At 44.4% G+C, this 20,000-nt stretch overlaps 1 protein-coding gene across 1 annotated transcript in view; it reads right to left on the minus strand.

Annotated features, from left to right (window-relative positions):
* Positions 1 to 166: 166 nt before the first annotated feature.
* The window catches only part of LOC143294610 (QRFP-like peptide receptor), a 194,488-nt gene continuing 174,654 nt past the window's right edge, over positions 167 to 20,000 (minus strand). The window contains exons 3-7 of the mRNA XM_076605985.1: positions 16,305 to 16,400; positions 13,205 to 13,383; positions 11,453 to 11,722; positions 5,731 to 5,997; positions 167 to 289 (exon numbers count right to left, since the gene is read on the minus strand). Of these exons, the coding sequence (XP_076462100.1) occupies positions 167 to 289; positions 5,731 to 5,997; positions 11,453 to 11,722; positions 13,205 to 13,383; positions 16,305 to 16,400 (935 nt within the window). The remainder of the gene's footprint in view (positions 290 to 5,730; positions 5,998 to 11,452; positions 11,723 to 13,204; positions 13,384 to 16,304; positions 16,401 to 20,000) is intronic.

Here is a 20,000-nt window from a genome sequence, read left to right on the forward strand (position 1 = left end):
TGTGTGTGTGTGTGTGTGTGTGTGTGTGTGTGTGGGTGAGGGATGTAGGGTTTTGGGGGTGTTGTTGGGGTTGGTTGGGGTGTGGCGGGGAGTGGGGGGGGGGAAGTTGGAAGGGGAGGTGGGGGTAGGTATGAGGGGGAGGGGATAAGGGGGCGCGAGGTCCGTCTCACACGGCGTTGATCTGGTGGTCAGCGCTGGACAGGCGGTGAAGGCGACGGACGCTGTGCTGGGAGGTGTGGACAGAGCCCTGCAGCTGGGTACGCTCCGTCTGCATCCTCGTCAGGGTGTTCTGCCGTCAATACACAGACACAGAATGCTTTATCATCTCAAGAAGGGACAGGCGTTGTTAGCGAATGATTAACTCTTTCCATACGAACGGCGAAAGAGATGACGTTAACAGCGTTTCACCCCAATTACCATTATCAAAATATTGCAAGCGGAAGGCTCTTATACTGAAGACGTGAATGTTGACAAAGAATACCACAATTCTGACGACGGAAGCCAAAGGATGGGTCATTGAGACACCCACTGGACATCCGAGGGGTCTGTGTACAGGAGAAGAGAGGACTGGCCGTACTGAGTGAGTTAAAAGATAAAGCGGGTTCGAATATCGGTAACGGCGCCTGGTGGGTAAAGGGGCGATACTTTTTTTTTTCCCGATCTGATACCAGGTTAGTATAATGATGAGGAGACCTGCTTGTGCCTGAATCTCCTTGGCGTGTATACGCAAGCAGAAGATCAAATACGCACGTCAAAGATCGTGTAATCTATGTCAGCGTTCGGTGGGCTATGGAAACAAGAGCATACCCAGCATGCATACCCCTACATAGTAGTAGTAGTAGTAGTAGTAGTAGTAGTAGTAGTAGTAGTAAATATCAGCCTGTTGATAACTCGAGTGTACGAATTGGTTTGAGTGAGGTCTCCGACCGTAGATAGGGACGAAGTAATATCAATAATCATAGTAGTAGTAATAGTAGTAGTAGTAGTACTCATCACCATCATTATCTTATCAATAACAATAATAATATCTATCATCATCATCATCATCATCACCGCCACCATCACCACTACCACCACCACTGCCATCATCATCATCAGCAGCAGCAGCAGCATCACCACCACCACCACCACCACTACCATCAACATCATCATCATCATCATCACCATCACCGCCACCATCACCACCACCACCACCACCACCACCACCACCACCACTACCATCAACATCACCATCATCATCCCCACCACCACCACCACCACCACCACTACCATCAGCATCATCATCCCCACCACCACTACCACCACCACTACCATCACCATCATCATCCCCACCACCACCACCACCACCACTACCATCAACATCACCATCATCATCCCCACCACCACCACCACCACCACCACTACCATCAGCATCATCAACCCCACCACCACCACCACCACCACTACCATCACCATCATCATCCCCACCACCACCACCACCACTACCATCAGCATAATCATCATCATCATCATCATCACCGCCACCATCACCACCACCACCACCACCACTACCATCAGCATCATCATCCCCACCACCACCACCACCACCACCACTACCATCAACATCATCATCATCATCATCATCATCACCGCCACCATCACCACCACCACCACTACCATCAACATCATCATCATCATCATCCCCACCACCATCACCACCACCACCACCACTACCATCAACATCATCATCATCATCATCACCGCCACCATCACCACCACCACCACCACCACTGCCATCATCCCCACCACCACCACCACCACCACTACCATCAACATTATCATCATCACCATCACCGCCACCATCACCACCACCACCACCACTACCATTATCATCATGACCATCACCGCCACCATCACCACCACGACCACCACCACTACCATCAACATCATCATCATCATCATCACCATCACCGCCACCATCACCACGACCACCACCACTACCATCAACATCATCATCATCATCTTCATCATCACCGCCACCATCACCACCACCACCACCACTGCCATCATCATCATCATCATCACCATCACCGCCACCATCACCACCACCACCACCACCACCACCACCACCACCACTACCATCAACATCATCATCATCATCATCATCATCACCGCCACCATCACCACCACCACCACCACTGCCATCATCATCATCATCATCATCATCACCGCCACCATCACCACCACCACCACCACTACCATTATCATCATGACCATCACCGCCACCATCACCACCACCACTACCATCAGCATCATCATCACCATCACCGCCACCATCACCACCACCACCACCACTACCACCACCACCACGACACAACCACCATGGGTATTAGGGAGATAGTGCACACGCTTTCGTCGGGAACCTTTCGTCGCTTGCAGAGCGACAGAAAAAGGTCATATGACGTCATGGGATTTTCTTTGTGTGCACTGCCTTTCTTCGGACAACTTTTCGACAGAAGATTAAAGCAAATAAATGGTGTAATCATGAAACGAAAAATAACTTGTAAACTTGGGGAAAAAAAAAAGTACTCATCGGAATAGATACAACTCCTTTTAGTCGGAACAGACAATTTTTACTGTGACATTTTAAGCATTTCGGTGACCAAGAAAAACCGGCAATGGAGACGCGGCATGCGAACGCGGTTCTCGCAAAAGAAAACAACAACCCCCAAAAACGGGGGAGTCCAGACGAAATTTTAATAATAATACGAGGGTCATTCAATAAATAAGGTGAATTTTTCGGTATAAGGACTTCTAATACAGATAGAAGCTTACTTTAAAATTTTTTTTTGGTGTTTTACTTCTTTTTCACATGGATTTAATTTGTTTTGCAGATTAAAAAAACACAAAAAACTTTGAGAGTTTTGGCGATTAACAGAGATGGCCGACCAAGAAGCATGCTCCAGGATTGAACAGCGGTCAGTTATCAAGTTTTTGGTTGCTGAAGGGTGCAAACCAGTTGAAATTCATAGGAGAATGTCAACTGTGTATGGTGCCACATGTTTCAGCCGAAAAAATGTCTACAAGTGGGCTAAATTGTTTAAAGAAGGACGGAGCAGTGTTGAGGATGAAGACAGGCCTGGAAGGCCTACAGAAGTGAGGTCTCCTGAAGTGATCGAATCAGTCAATGGCCTCATTCAGTCTGACAGAAGGGTGACAGTGGATGACATTGCAAGGACTTTGAGCTTATCTGTTGGGACAGCACACAAAATTGTCCATGATGACCTTGGCTACTCGAAGGTCAGCTGCCGGTGGGTGCCAAAGATGCTTACTCCAGAGCACAAACAGAGGAGGGTCGAGTTGTCCCAGCAGTGTCTCTGCCGCTATGAGAAGGATGGTGATGAGTTTCTGAAGAAGGTGGTCACATGTGACGAGACATGGGTTTGGCACTATGAGCCTGAGTCCAAACGGCAGTCCATGGAGTGGAAGCACGTAGGCTCTCCAGTGAAGAAGAAGTTCAAGTCCCAGCGGTCCACGAGGAAGGTGATGCTCACCGTTTTTTGGGATATGCAAAGCCCAATCACCATTTCATTCCTTGAGAAAGGAAGCACTGTGAACAGTGCCAACTACTGTGAACTGCTGAGGCAGGTCAAGAAAGACATGAAGAACAAACGCAGGGGTCATCAGTCAGAAGGAGTCATCTTGCATCATGACAACGAAAGGCCTCACACAGCAGCCCGAACGGTGCAGACCATCAACGAGCTGGGCTGGGAACTGCTCCCTCATCCCCCTTACAGCCCAGACCTTGCCCCTTCAGACTTTCACCTGTTTGGTCCCTTGAAAGCGTTCACGAGAGGCACGAAGTTTGAAAGTGACGATGAAGTCAAAAGTGTTGTGAGCGACTGGCTGAGACATCAGTCCAAAGATTTTTACGCTGAGGGAATATGGAAGCTTGTGCACAGATGGGAAAAGTATGTGACAGTGCTGGGAGACTACGTTGAAAAAAAAAGTAAGCTTCTATCTGTATTAGAAGTCCTTATACCGAAAAATTCACCTTATTTATTGAATGACCCTCGTAATAATAATAATAATAATAATAATAATAATAATAATAATAATAATAATAATAATGGTATTTATAAGGCGCACAATTTTGATGAAATCAACTCTAAGCGCACGAAAAAAAAAATGTAAGCACAATCACACATACATTCAAACACGCGCTCGCGCGCGCGCGTGTACACACACACACACACACACACACACACACACACACACACACACACACACACACACACACACACACACAAACACACACACACATATTTCAAAACCTGCTGTACGTCTAAACAAAACTGTCAAAAGAGAGGAAAAATTAAAAGAAAAAAGGAAAAAAAAAAAGAAAAGAAAAGAGTTATGGTCGAATATTTGCATCTCAGGTTCCCACACCGAGTAGGTACAGGCTGCAGTGGGAGTAGTAGGGATCGTGGAGAGGACTATTAGGAAGAAGAAAAGAGGTGAGTTTTTAAAAGCAGTCTTATTAAAAGAAGAGAAAGTAGGCAGTTGACGGACTGAGAGTGGAAGTTTTGTTCCAGGAGAGAGGGCCAGAGATAGAGAAGGCACGTGGGCCAAAGGTACTGAGCTTGGTACGTGGAATCCGGAAAGTGAGAGGATCAGAGGTTTCATTTTTTTTTAGTTTTCAGTAAGCTCAAGGAGGCGTCACTGCGTTCGGACAAATCCATATACGCTACACCACATCTGCCAAGCAGATGCCTGACCAGCAGCGTAACCCAACGCGCTTAGTCAGGCCTTGAAAAAAAGAAAAGAAAAAGAAGAGATAAATACATAAAAAAGAACTACTACTACTAATATTAATATGTATAAGGCGCAAAAACTGGATGAAGTCAACTATAAGCGTACAAAAAAAAAGAAAAAAAAGAAAGAAAAAAAAGAAAAAAAGAAGAAATAAATAAACAAATAAATAAATAAATAATAATAATATAATTAAAAAATAATCAGAGGAAGAGCGGAGGGTGCGTGAGGGTTTGTAGATAATGAGCAGATTGGTCAGGTAGCCAGGGGCTGCATTGTTGAGGCACATGTAACAAATGTTCTCGACTAAAGCGTGTACACAACCTCCCTAATAACAACACATCTACTTTCTTCCGTATAAAACTTGATGCGCTGAAGACAAAAGTATAGTAAAAATGTTACATGCATCTGTGGTAAGCAGTTCAGCTTGCATCATCGTTTGTTTCACTGTCAGCAGTTACGTACCTTCTTGCCTAAGTATTTCAAAGAGAATAACAAATTCTACAGATGATTTTTGGAAAGCTATTTCTGACGAGGTTCTTATGGTCGAACTTTCACAGGCATTAGTTCATAGCCCTATTTCTACATTCCTTTAACATACTTCAGAACTGTGTTAATGGCTTCTGATTGTTATTACTATTATTGAATTGTTTACTGTTAAATGTAACTGCATGTTAGTTACGCATTTTTTGGGGTAGTTTTCTACCTTTTGTGTTTTCCTCTTCCCTCTCCCCTACACCCCTCCCCCGCTCCAGTCCCCCCCCCCCCCCCCCCTTAACTACCCCCCCCTTTTTTTTTTAAAATCGTCTAATATCACTGATAGTGAAAAGACGCTAAACTAAAAAAAAACAAAAAAACGAACGAACAACACCCCCTCCAAACAAACAAACCAACAAACCAACCAACCTTAACCAACCAACCATCCATCCCAAACCCCACCTTCCTAAACAGACGCCGGCACTGGCATCGCATCATACGAAGCACGATCTGCTGGAAGCCGCGGTGCATGAGGCAGTAGAGCACGGGGTTCTGGGCCGAGTTGGAGTGGCCCAACAGCACCGTGAAAGGGTACAGGGAGATCAGGTCACTGGAGGTGGAGGGACCGAAGTTGATGCACAGGTTGATGATGTAGTAAGGCAGCCAACAGGCGGCGAACAACAGCGACAGGATCACCATCATCAGAGCCAGCCTCCGTCGGGTCAGCACCTGTATGTGTGTGTGTGTGGGTGGGGGGGTGGGTGGAGGGAGGGAGGAGGGGGACGTGGGGGTAGGGTTGGGGATGGGGATGGGGGTGTGGGGGTGGTTAGGGGTGGGTGTGGGTGTGTGTGGGGGGGGGGGGGAGGAACGGGAGGATTCTTTTGATTATTATTAAATATTTATTTCATTATTATTATTATTATTATTATTATTATTATTATTATTATCAGTAGTAGTAATAGTAGTAGGAACGGGGAGGATCTTTTTATCAATATCATTATTATCAATAATAGTAGTAGTAGTAGTAGTAGTAGTAGTAGTAGTAGTAGTAGTGTAGTAGTAGTAGTAGTAGTAGTAGTAGTAGTAGCAGGAACGGGGATGATTTTCATCATTATTATCATTATTATTATCAGTAGTAGTAGTGGTAGTAGAAACGGGGAGGATCTTTTATTATTATTATTGTTGTTGTTGTTGTTGTTGTTATCATCATCATTATTATTATTATCAGTAGTAGTAGTGGCAGTAGAAACGGGGAGGATCTTTTATTATTATTATTGTTGTTGTTGTTGTTATCATCATTATTATTATTATTATCAGTAGTAGTAGTAGGAGGAGGAACGGGGAGGATCTTTTAATCATTGTTATTATTATCATAATTATCATTGTTATGTTATTATCATTGTCATCATCATTATTGTTATCATTATTATTATCATCATCATCATTAGTAGTAATAGTAGTAGTAGTAATAGTAGTAGTAGTAGTAGTAGTAGTAGTAGTAGTAGTAGGAACGGGGACGATCTTTTTAGTGGTAATAGTAGTAGTAGTAGTAACAGCAGCAGCAGCAGCAGTAGTAGTAGTAGTAGTAGTGGTAGTAGTAGTAGTCGTAGTACTTTAGTTTTGGTTGCTGTTGTTGTTGTCCCATCATGCGCACCGTTTCAGTGGCATGGCATTTCTCCCACGCTGCTCATTCCGAGTCCTCCATATCACACGGCCACTTCCGGGTTCGTCTGTCGCAGTCCCAGCGTCGACAGTCCGCAGGGAACCAGCGATGTTTGGTCGCCAGAAGGCCACACACCAGACCAGCGGAGACCCTGCACTGCTAGTGAGTCTCTTCGGTGGTGTTCGGAACAGTGCCTGTTCTGTTTTAGCGTACTGAGGACACCACCTACTAAGCTCCCAACTGACGACAATAATGGCTCAATCGCAGAGCCAGACTGAGTGAGCGTCTCCCCCAGAGTGGAGACCGCCACCACATCCCTCCAACGGCAGTCCTTCATGAATCTGCCGACACTTAAGACCTTGACAAGACTAACCCCAAGCGCGGAAGTGGAGGGGTATCAAAACTGAGGACACCATGAGAGCTTGGCATGAGATGGCCACATAACTTGGGACTTTATATTAATGATGAAGGAAGAGGAGGAGGAGGAGGAGGAGGAGGATGGCGACGACGATGATGATGATGATGACGATGTTACCATGGAGGTCCATTGAGGTTTGGGACAACGTGACAAGGCTCGCGCGCGCGCGCGCGTGTGTGTGTGTATGTGTGTGTGTGTGTGTGTGTGTGTGTGTGTGTGTGTGTGTGTGTGTGTGTGTGTGTGTGTGCATGAATAATTACAAATGGCTGCTATTAACGTGATCAATATAAACTTGTGGCGTGGCAAACTTGTAAAGTTCCCTTTGATATGTTCGGCAAATTGAAATTTGGAATTTGCAATGAGTAAGTGAATGTGTCACTTTGACTTCCACACCCACTCTTTCTACTTGTTTCACTGATCACTTATTACCTTTTGCATTTCATTCCATTTCGTGTACTTTTATTTCTAAACTGCACCCAGTACATTGACAATCAACCAGTCTGGAGCACGGTTATAAGCTTTGCTGGTTGTGCTTTGTGCTCATCTGTTATACAGCTGCTTTTAATGATGTTTGTGGGGAATAAAATTGTTGAAAACATCAAGGCTATACTCTACTCCTCCTGTCATAATATCCCGACACTGAAGACAATGACAGGAGGAGGAATTTGTGTTTGACATGCCGTCATACCTACTGGTGATTGTAAACATTTGAAGAAGAAGTTGGCAGAATGATTAAGACCCATATCTGCCAGTGCAGTGCCCTTGAGGGTCTGGGTTCGAATCCCGGTCAACTCTCGAAAACGGAGTATGGCTGCCTACATGGCGGGGTAAAAAATGGTCATGCACGTAAAAGCCCTCTCGTGTACATACAAGTGAACGTGGGAGTTGTAGCGTCGACATATCCAGCGTGTGAGACTCCCCTTAGCTGACATATTTCTGTAAGCCGCCAGGTAGGCAGGCAACGCGTTAGGCCCGAATCCCTCGTGCGGAAGAACTCGCGTCAGTGAGTTGTGTTTTGGTTTTGATTTGTTCCTGTAAAAGCGCACGTAAAAGAACCTACGGCAACAAAAGGGTTGTTCCTGGCAAAATTCTGTAGAAAAATCCACTTCGATAGGAGAAACAAATAAAACTGCACACAGGAAAAAAATACCAAAAATGGGTGGCGCTGTAGTATGGCGACGCGCTCTCCCTGGGGAGAGCAGCCCGAATTTCACGCAGAGAAATCTGTTGTGATAAAAAGAAATACAAATACAAATACAAATATGTCTGACACTCCTCTGTCAACTGCTGTGAGAGTCATTTCGACCAGGTGTTTTGGGGGTTGATCTTCCCATGTCTTCTGCTGTGGTGAAGCAGCAGGTTGTCGTCGTTTGTCGGCGGGCGTTGCAACGGCTGGAACACCAGTTCCAGGTTTTTCACATAACATGTCTGGGGTGAGGGTGTGTGATGTTTCCTTGGTCAGCTGGTCGTTTGGACTTGCAGGAATGGTGGTGGTGGAGGGAATGACAGAGGCTGTGAATGCATGTTTGTTTTGAATTTGCTGTAGCTGTTCATATTATTTTATGTTATGATTCAGAGATGCCGTGAAAATATGTGTTCCTGTCATTGTGGTTGTGTTCATGAGAAATATCAATAATGTTTATTATTTTGGGATAAATTAAATTAAATCGAGTTAAAGTTAAATACATTATTGTAAGGGCAGGCTGGGTGCGATTAGCATCTTTCAGAGTCAGAACTGACACTTTGCCATTCTTCGGTTTTTTTCTTCCGTTGTGCCTGTTTGGACGGTTCCACTCCTTTGCTGGTTGTGGCTGTGGGCTGGCGGGAGGTCTGCATGGTGCAGGACTGGCACTGTGTTCTGCTGGCTGTGGGCTGGAGGGAGGTCTGCCTGGTGCAGGACTGGCACTGTGTTCTGCTGGCTGTGGGCTGGAGGGAGGTCTGCATGGTGCAGGACTGGCACTGTGTTCTGCTGGCTGTGGGCTGGAGGGAGGTCTGCATGGTGCAGGACTGGCACTGTGTTCTGCTGGTTGTGGCTGTGGGCTGGAGGGAGGTCTGCATGGTGCAGGACTGGCACTGTGCTCTGCTGGCTGTGGCTGTGGGCTGGAGGGAGGTCTGCATGGTGCAGGACTGGCACTGTGTTCTGCTGGCTGTGGCTGTGGGCTGGAGGGAGGTCTGCATGGTGCAGGACTGGCACTGTGCTCTGGGGCGGCAGCGACAACCGCGTCGACGATAACAGCGACGACGACAACGGCGTCGGCTGGAAGTACTTGGTCGCTGTGTTCAGTTAAGTGCTGTTCCCCAACTTACTATCTCCCTTATCCCATCCATTCCTGACCACTGGTATATTCTGGACGGCGGCGGCAGAGACTGAGCACAGCAGACTATAATTTTTGTGTGTTTGTAAGCGAGTGAGAGGGGTAGTTGTGTCAGTATTGTTTCGTTGTTGAATTTCGTGTTAGTTAATACCAAATATTATTTTTGTTTGTTTGTTTTTGAATAAATGTTATAATTTCAAGAGGAATCTGGTTGTTCCGACTTGTGCGGAGGGCTGACAGATTCGTCGTTGAGTTTTTGTCATCGTTCGTCCGTCTGTCTGTCATTCTGTCAGCCGTAGCGTGACAGCCTTTTCTTCCAAGTGTGACTCCATTTTCCAGTCCAGCTGTCTAGTTATTCGGGTGAGACAATAAACCGAGGTCCCGTGTGCAGCACACCCTTGGCTGCACGGAAAAAAGAACCAGTGGCAACATAAGAGTTGTCCTCTGACAGAATTCTGCAGAAGAATGCCATCAAAACGGTGCAGATGATGAGACAACAATTAAAACAATAGAAGATGATGATGATATGGATACTTTGCGTGTGTTTATGTAAGTTTGTGCCTGCCTATGTGTGCGTATGTGTTAGGGTAGCTGTTAGATACACATGTATGTTAAAATGTATGTATGCAGTGTGTGTGTGTGTGTGTGTGTGTGTGTGTGTGTGTGTGTGTGTGTGTGTGTGTGTGTGTGTGTGTGTGTGTGTGTGTGTGTGTGCGTATGTGTGTGTGTGATGTGTGTGTGTGTGTGTGTGTGTGTGTGTGTGTATGTAACAGATATAATTTTTTATGTTAATATAAGCGTCTTTGTAAAGCACCTAGAGCAGATTTCTGGATAGTGTGCTATATAAGTATCCATTATTATTATTATTATTATTACTTTGCTCTGTCGGATACCAAGAGTCGTTTGCACAACAGGCTGCCTCCCTGGGTAGAGCCGACTGACGGCTGCCACTGGGCGCTCATCATTCGTTGCCTGTGTCGTTCAGTCAGGTTTCAGTCACGCACACACACAGACTCATGAAAAAGCAGCAACAGAAGAACAAGAGGAAGAAGAACATCAACAAAAAGGAGGAGTAGGACGAGAGGGAGGAGGATGAGGAAGAAGAGGAGGAGGAAGAGGAGGAGGAAGAGGAGGAGGAGGAGGAAGAGGAAGAGGAAAAGGAAGCGGATGAAGAGGAAGAGGAAGAGGGGGAGGAATAAGAAGAGAAGTAGGAGGAGGAAGAGGAGGAGGAGAAAGAGGAAGAGGAGGAGGAAGAGGAGGAGGAAGAGGAGGAGGAGGAGGATAAGGAGGAGGAGGAAGAGAAATAGGAAGAGGAGGAGGAAGAGGAAGAGAAGGAGGAGGAGGAAGAGGAAGAGGAGGACGAAAACAGCAAGAAAAAGAAGAAAAGGCCTGGTCCTTGGCTAGAAGAAGAAGAAGAAAAAAAAAAAGAAAAAAAAAGAAAAAGAAAAAGAAAAAGAATGTTACATGTCTGTCTGAGTGTGTATGTGTGCGTGCCTGAAATCTGATTGAATGGCACAGGAAACGAATGATAAGCGCCCAGTGGCAGCAGCCGTCATCAGTCGGCTCTACCTAGGTAGACAGCCTGCCGTGCAAATGACCCCCCGAGTTTGTAAAGCGCTTATTAATTAGACCTTGGTCTCCGACCGAGGAATAAGGGCACTATACAAGTATCCATACCATATCAAATCAAATCAAAGAACCAAGAAGCAAGAACAAAACAGCAACTAAAGCAAACCCAAAGAAAGAAAGAAAGAAAGAAAGACAGAAAAGAAAGACACGCAAACGAACCATTTTACTCTCGTTGGCCACGTAGGAGTTCTGACGGGACAGGGCCTGGTCCTTAGCCCACAGGGTGGTGCCGATGCGGGTGTACAGGAAGACGGTCAGGGAGCCCGGCAGGACGTAGACCAGACAGAGGAAGACCACATCGTAGACGTTCCGGCTGAGGGAGCTGGGCCAGGCCTCGGTGCAGTACTGGATGTGCACGTTGGGCACGTCCATGGCCACCGACACGCTGTTGAGGGCCAGCTGCTGGAGGCCGATGTCGTAAGTCTCCACCTGACAAGAGTTGGTTCACTTCCGGTTCAGGTCGGTTCTGTTCTGTCGTTTTTTTTTTGTTTTTTTTTGTTTTTTTTTGACTCACTTGTGTAAACAAAGTGAATCTATGTTTTAACCCGGTGTTCGGTTGTCTCTGTGTGTGTGTGTGTATGTGTATGTGTGTGTGTGGTAAACTTTAACATTGACATTTTCTCTGCAAATACTTTGTAAGTTGACACCAAATTAGGCATAAAAATAGGAAACATTCAGTTCTTTCCAGTCACCTTGTTTAAAACAATATTGCACCTCTGGGATGGGCACAAAAAAAAAGAAAAGAAAAAAAGAAGCCTAATTATATGCAAACTGCATTCACTGTTATATTTATATTTTTTGTATTCTCTAAACTTGGCACTTTGACCTCTTATTCTGACACAACAACAAGAGCAGTCATTAATATCATTTTGTGTTCAAACAGGAACTTCTTTTGCTAAGCATGGAAGTTTTATTTATTTTGCAAACGTTTTGGTGCAGATAGTAAAAAACGGAAATTACTCTGTAATTAATGCTAGGGGACTTAATTTGACACAAGTGAGTCTTAAAGGCCTTGCCTCTCTTGTTTTTATTTATTTATGTTTTTTTTTTTACTGCGTTCGGACCGTCCAATGTTTTAATACATACTATGATAAATACGCTGCACCACACATCTCAGCCAATAAGATGCCTGAACAGCTGGGTACTTCCACTGAGATTCATTTTAGTCAGGGCCTTGAGGGACAATAAATTAAAACATAGAAGAGATAAAAATCAGATACATAGATAATAAATAAATGAATGAAGAAATAGATGGATAGATAAATTGATGAATAAATAGATAAATAAAACCGACATAAAATAAAATGAAGAAAAGACACAGAAAAATAATGAAATGAATAACAACATGAACAACATTAAAGATGATAAAAATAAACACACACACACACACACACACACACCACACACCCCAACACACAGACACATAGACACACACACAGACACACACAGACACACACACACACACACACACACACACACACACTAATATCACTAAAAGTGGAAAGACGTTAAACTTAACACTACTACTACTAGTACTACTCCTACTACTACTACTACTACACACACACACAGCTCACCCCATCCCCCAACACACACACACACACACACACACACACACACACACACACACACACATACACACACACACAAACACACACACACACAGCCCCCCTCGACCCTCCAACACACACACACTCCAACACACACACACACACACCACACACCCCAACCCCCAACGCACACACATCCATCCCCCACCCCCTAACACACACACACCCATCCCCCACCCCCCAACACACACACACACTCTCACCCACCACCCAACACACACACCACCATCCCCACCCTCCCCCTCACCCTCACGCCCCTCCCCCCTCCCCCACCGGCGCCTCCAAAATCCCCTACCCTCACCTTCCGGATGACCAGGAGCGGGATGACGAGGACGGCCGCCAGCAGCCAGATGACGCCGATGAGCTGCCTAACTCTGCGGACCGTGAAGATCTGCCGGTTCCTCATGGGGTGCCGTATGGCGAAGTAGCGATCGAAGGCCATGCACAGCAGGGTCAGCACGCTGGCCACGATGCTGATTCCTGAAAAAAAATATGGGGGTGGGGTGGGGTGGGGTGGAAGGGGAAATGCGAAATTATACAAATAATGAGGCCAGGAAACGATATGATTAACAAATAGTAAAGGGTGGTAACTCTCTCCATTACACAAGGTACACAACTTCAAGTCAGTGCTGCTTACGCTACCGATTCAGCTAGCACACAGGTAAATAAAAGGTACATTGGAACAAACCCAGACACTTCCTCAAAAAAGGAAGCGCCGGGCCTGTCCTTATACCAATCATTTGACATGTGCACACAGCAGCAAAGACAGAAGAAATGTGCAAACACAAATTAGCTTTTATTCAAGACTGGCATAGCCTCTTTAATCCTGAATAAGCTACACAGAACACGTGGACAATACAATAATAAAAATGCGAATTGTGTTTTCAAATTTAGGCCTAAGCCCCTAATTGAAGGGGAAATCATAATATAGAAAACAAACAACCAAAATTACGATAACACAGTGTCTAGTGCTTGATCTTAACATAATTATTGTCATGAAAATTCACCTTGATACTATGATTTAAGTTACAGCCGTACGTAATCGTTTCAAGGCATAGTAAATGTAAAACGCAACATTACGTAAAACAGTCTCATTTCTAGATGACATAAGCAAATTAAATCTAAAGCGACATGGGCTACTATAAAACTTAGGTTGAATATAGTGGGAAGGGGAGGGGGAGAGAGATACTGATGATGATGATAATATTCCTTGTGACCCCGGTACACTTGGTAATAAAGACATATTCTATTCTATTCTAATATTGATAATGATAATTAGAGAAACAACAACGGCACTACTACTACTGCTACTACTACTACTACTACTACTACTAACAACAACAACAAAAACAAAAACCTCAACAACAACAACGATAGTAATTACATTAACGATAACAATGATAATATGGTACTCATGTGGTGCATGCTCATATGCGCCTGACATGGTACTTATGACGAAGAAAAAAAAAATGATAATGATATATTAGAAACAACAACGGCACTACTACTACTACTACTGCTGCTGCTGCTGCTGCTGCTGCTCCTCCTACTACTACAACTGCTAACAACCTCAACAACAACAAGAACAACAACGATAGTAATAACAACATTGATAGTAACAACATGAACGACAGCAATGATAATATGGTACTTATATATAGTGCATGCTCATATGCGCCTCACATGGTACCTATGATGATGATAACGGTAATAACAATAATAAAGATGATAATAATGATTGTGATAACAACAAAAACAACAACAATAAGGGGTAGTTATTGAACGCTTTCCTCCCTTACACACACACAAACACACACACACACACACAAGCACACCCCCCCCCCCCACACACACACACATGCACCCCCCCTCCGTCCCCCCAGCCCCCCCTCACCCCCCCACACACACTAACGTACAAAAGGAAGAAGAAAAAATGATGATTTAATGCACAAAAGCATAAAACAGATTCAAAGACTACGCGTGTTTTATTACTTAATCACACACACACACACACACACACACACACACACACACACACACACACACACACACACACACACACACACAGATAGATACACACACACACACACACACACACACAGATAGATACACACACACACACACACACACACACACACACACACACACACACGCACCCCCCCCCCCCCTCCGTCCCCCCCCCAGCCCCCAACACACACTAACGTACAAAAGGAAGAAGAAAAAAAATGATGATTTAATGCACAAAAGCATAAAACAGATTCAAAGACTACGCGTGTTTTATTACTTAATTACACACACACACACACACACACACACACACACACACACACACACACACACACACACACACACACACGCACCCCCCCCCTCCGTCCCCCCCAGCCCCCAACACACACTAACGTACAAAAGGAAGAAGAAAAAAAATGATGATTTAATGCACAAAAGCATAAAACAGATTCAAAGACTACGCGTGTTTTATTACTTAATCACACACACACACACACACACACACACACACACACACACACACACACACACACACACACACACACACACACACACACACACACACACACACACACACACAGATAGATACGCACACACACACTGATGATGATGATGGTTATGATGATGGTTATGGTGATGATGGTGCTAATGATGGTGACGGTTATGATGATGATGATGATAGTGGTGATGATGATGATGATGATGATGATGATGATGGTGACGACGACGACGACGACGATGATGATGATGATGTTATTGATGATGATTTCAACGATTATGTTGACGACGACGACGACGACGATCATGATAATGATGACAACGACGACGACGATGACGGTGGTGATGATGACGATGACGACAACGACGACAACGATGATGATGGTGGTGATAGTGATGGTGATGATGGTGATTGTGATGATGATAATGATGATGATGATCATCATCATCATATTCATAATAATAGTAATGATAGAATTGATAATGATACTACTACTACTACTACTACTAGTGCCAGTACCAGTACTACTGCTACAACTTCTGCTACCACCACCACTACTACTACTACTGATAATAATAATACTTATAGTAATTAGTTTCAGTTTCAGTAGCTCAAGGAGGCGTCACTACGTTCGGACAAATCCATATACGCTACACCACATCTGCCAAGCAGATGCCTGATCAGCAGCGTAACCCAACGCGCTTAGTCAGGCCTTGAGAGAGAAAAAAAAAGTAAATAAATAATAGATAAATACATAAAAAAAAGAACTACTGCTAATAGTAATAATAATATGTATAAGGCGCAAAAACTTATATAGCGCAAACTCCCTCTATCATGAGTATTAGTGTATCGATAAAGAAGAAGAAGAAAAGGTGAGGGTGGTGTGTGCCCCAACCTTGCAGGTAGCCCGTGGCCTTGCACATGATCTCCCCGAACACCCACACCTGGTACACGTAGCGGGCAGCCGTGATGGGGATGCAGAACAGGGCCACTGCAACACACACACACACACACACACACACACACACACACACACACACACATACCACACACACACACGCACACACACACATACACACACATACCACACACACACACACGCACACACACACATACACAGACACACACACACACACACACACATACACAGACACAGACACACACACACACACGCACGCACACACACACACACACACACACACACACACACACACACACACACACACACACACACACACACACACACACATGATTTCAAGGTTTAATTCACCTTTCACCCCTATTGCTGGGCATGGAAGTTTTTTGGTAAATGAAGAAAGGTTTTTTTTTTTTTCTTAAACCGCAGGTTGTAAAACAAAACGCTCTTTTGGTAAGAAGCGTCCGACGTTTCAGATATCAGTCTGCGTTCATTAACTCACTCAGTACGGCCAGTCCTCTCTTCTCCTCTAGACAGACCCGTCGGATGTCCAGTGGGTGTCTGAATGACCCAACCTTTAGCTTCCGTCGTCAGAATTGTGGTATTCTTTGTCAACATTCACCTCTTCAGTATAAGAGCCTTCCGCTTGCAATATTTTGATGATGGTAATTGGGATGAAACGCTGTTAACGTCGTCTCTTTCGCCGTTCGTATGGAGAGAGTTAAAGGATGTGAGTGATGGACTGTCCCCCCCACCCCCACCCCCGTGGAGATGCCGGGGGTCGTTCAGTATAAATAGCATCCCCACCTTCTGGAAATTCTGTGCTCGAAATTTCCTCTTTTCTATCACTCTCTTCGTTTCTGCCTTTTTTTTTCTTCTTCTTTTTCACTGTTGTCTCCTTTTTATGCCTTCCCAGTCCATTCCCCTTTCTTTTTTTTTCAAGCAGGCCTTGACATTTTTTTCTCTTTTCCGCAGCTTATGATGTACTATCTGTGTTGTTTTGCTCTGGCGATTAGGTAGTGAGATGTAAACACTGGGATGGGCACTAGCCTTTTTATGTATTATTTGTTCGGCTTTGAAATATTGATTTTTTTTATTTTTACGATTTTTTTTTAAAAACTCGGGATGATAAATTTAGCGGAAGGACTGTCGTCCTCAGCATGGCTTAGTCTTATTTGCCATAAGGAGCTAAATGGTTAGGATATTGTGTTGTCATGAACTGTGTTTTGTGGGTTTGCCTTTGTGGTTTTTGTTTTGTAGATCTGACGGTTTTGTGTTGACGCAGTTGAGCATTTGTATGGTTTTGACTGTCCTGATATGGCCCTGTGCGGTCGGCTGGACTATAAGCAACAATAATAACAATAATGTGAGGGACTGTGGGGGAGACTGAGAAATAAGGGCAGTGAATTCCAGGTTTGTACAGCTGAAGAAGAAGAAAACAAAAACATTTCCGCCGTGTTAACTTTGTGTTAACAAAAAAAAAAAAAAAAAAAAAAAAAAAATCTGTGCTCCACTGGATATCATACAGAATGGATATCAGCGTTCGACAAGTCTACTCATAGCCCATGGCCGATTTTCAGTAAAGTATCTACGATTTTGTTGTCTCTGAAGATGAATTAAACTGCTGTCGTGTAGACACAACAATAGAATATGCACTTGTTACATGTCATGGTTAAACATTCAAAGGGAGCACACACGACCTCACTGACACATCTAAGAACATTGCATATATTATCATTCATTATCAGCTGTTTCGCTTGTTAGGTTAACGACTTCTCTGTCAGGAAGTCCGTAAGTTATTTTCTGTAATTGTACTTGAATATCTATCTCAAATTCCACCCTCTGTCTATCTGTTTTCTTTTTCCAAAGTCTACCATTCATCCACACCCTTCCCCCTCCTCTCCTAAATGATAAAACTCAAATGTCAAAATCGATACTCTAACAAAAATGTCCACAATCACCAGTGTGAATGACGAGCCGGAACATTAAACTTCTTCTTCTTCTGCGTTCACTCGTATGCACACGAGTGGGCTTTTACGTGTATGACCGTTTTTACCCCGCCATGTAGGCAGCCATACTCCGTTTTCGGGGATGTGCATGCTGGGTATGTTCTTGTTTCCATAGCCCACCGATCGCTGACATGGATTACAGGATCTTTAACGTGCGTATTTGATCTTCTGCTTGCATATACACACGAAGGGGGTTCAGGCACCATCAGGTCTGCACATATGTTGACCTGGGAGATCGTAAAAAATCTCCACCCTTTATCCACCAGGCGCCGTCACCGTGATTCGAACCCGGGACCGACCCTCAGATTGACAGTCCAACACTTTAACCACTCGGCTATTGCGCCCGTCGGAACATTTAACAAAATTCATCATCAACAACGATCAGCAATATCATGAAAAAAATAATAAAATGAATACATTCATGAAATAAAATAACACCCACTTAAGAGACAAGAACATCAAAGGGACCACACTGAATTCAACCAACACATCTAAGGAACGTTTACAGGGTCAGTGAACAATAAACAATAAATAGATACAACACAACACGAGCACACATGAACTTGAAGATGTTTTGTTCACCTGTCCCGAAATCCGGTATCAAATTAGGACATTGCAAGTCCCGGAACAGAAACAGAGCGTAATGCATTCAGTACATATCTCATGGCAACGCGTAATCTGTCTGTCTCTCTGTATGTGTGGGTCTCTGTCTGCACTCGTTAGAGAAACGACTGGGTGTAAAAAAACAACAACCAAACAACAACAACAACAACAAAAACAAACAAACAAACACACACACACACACACACACACACACACACACACACACACACACACACACACACACACACACAGAGACACGTTCGTTGCTTATCTAAAAGCCTCGTCAATAATTTGTCTTGTCATGTTCTCTCTCTCTCTCTCTCTCTCTCTCTCTCTCTCTCTCCCCCTCTCTCTCTTCTCACAGCAAAAATAAAACAAAACAACAACAACAACAACAACAACAAAAAAAACCCACAAAAACGCACAAACACAATCCAGAGAGAAGAAAAGAAAATAGCCACAAACGCAGCATAGCACAACAACAACAACCAAACAACAGCAACAAATCTAATCCTGGACTGGAACCAGTAAAACTTCCACGGTCTTTACATCAACAACCTGCAACAGTCCTGCAGAGTAATTATTAATAATCAACATTTTCACTGTCACACTCAAACCACTTTCGCTGATGAAACAGGACGGACTACAAGCAAGCATCCACAATAATATTTATCATGTCAACACACACACACAACACACACACACACACAACACACACACACACACACACACACACACACTGTAGACGCCCCTGCTAATCTTCTTCGTCTTCTCTCTCTCTCTCACTCTCTCTCTCTCAACCATATGAAGAGTCATTTTAGGGCTCCGCATAGAGGAAGAAGAACTTTTCACCAGATTTGTAGTTGTATTCCTTTCTTATCACAACAGATTTCTCTGTGAAATTCGGGCTGCTCTCCCCAGGGAGAGCGCGTCGCTACACTACAGCGCCACCCATTTTTGACTCACTTGTGTAAACCCGGTGTTCGGTTGTCTGTGTGTGTGTGTGTGTGTGTGTGTGTGTGTGTGTGTCCGTGGTAAACTTTAACATTGACATTTTCTCTGC

Source organism: Babylonia areolata, chromosome 20 (assembly GCF_041734735.1).
Source record: "Babylonia areolata isolate BAREFJ2019XMU chromosome 20, ASM4173473v1, whole genome shotgun sequence".
In the NCBI taxonomy this organism is placed as follows: domain Eukaryota; kingdom Metazoa; phylum Mollusca; class Gastropoda; order Neogastropoda; family Buccinidae; genus Babylonia; species Babylonia areolata.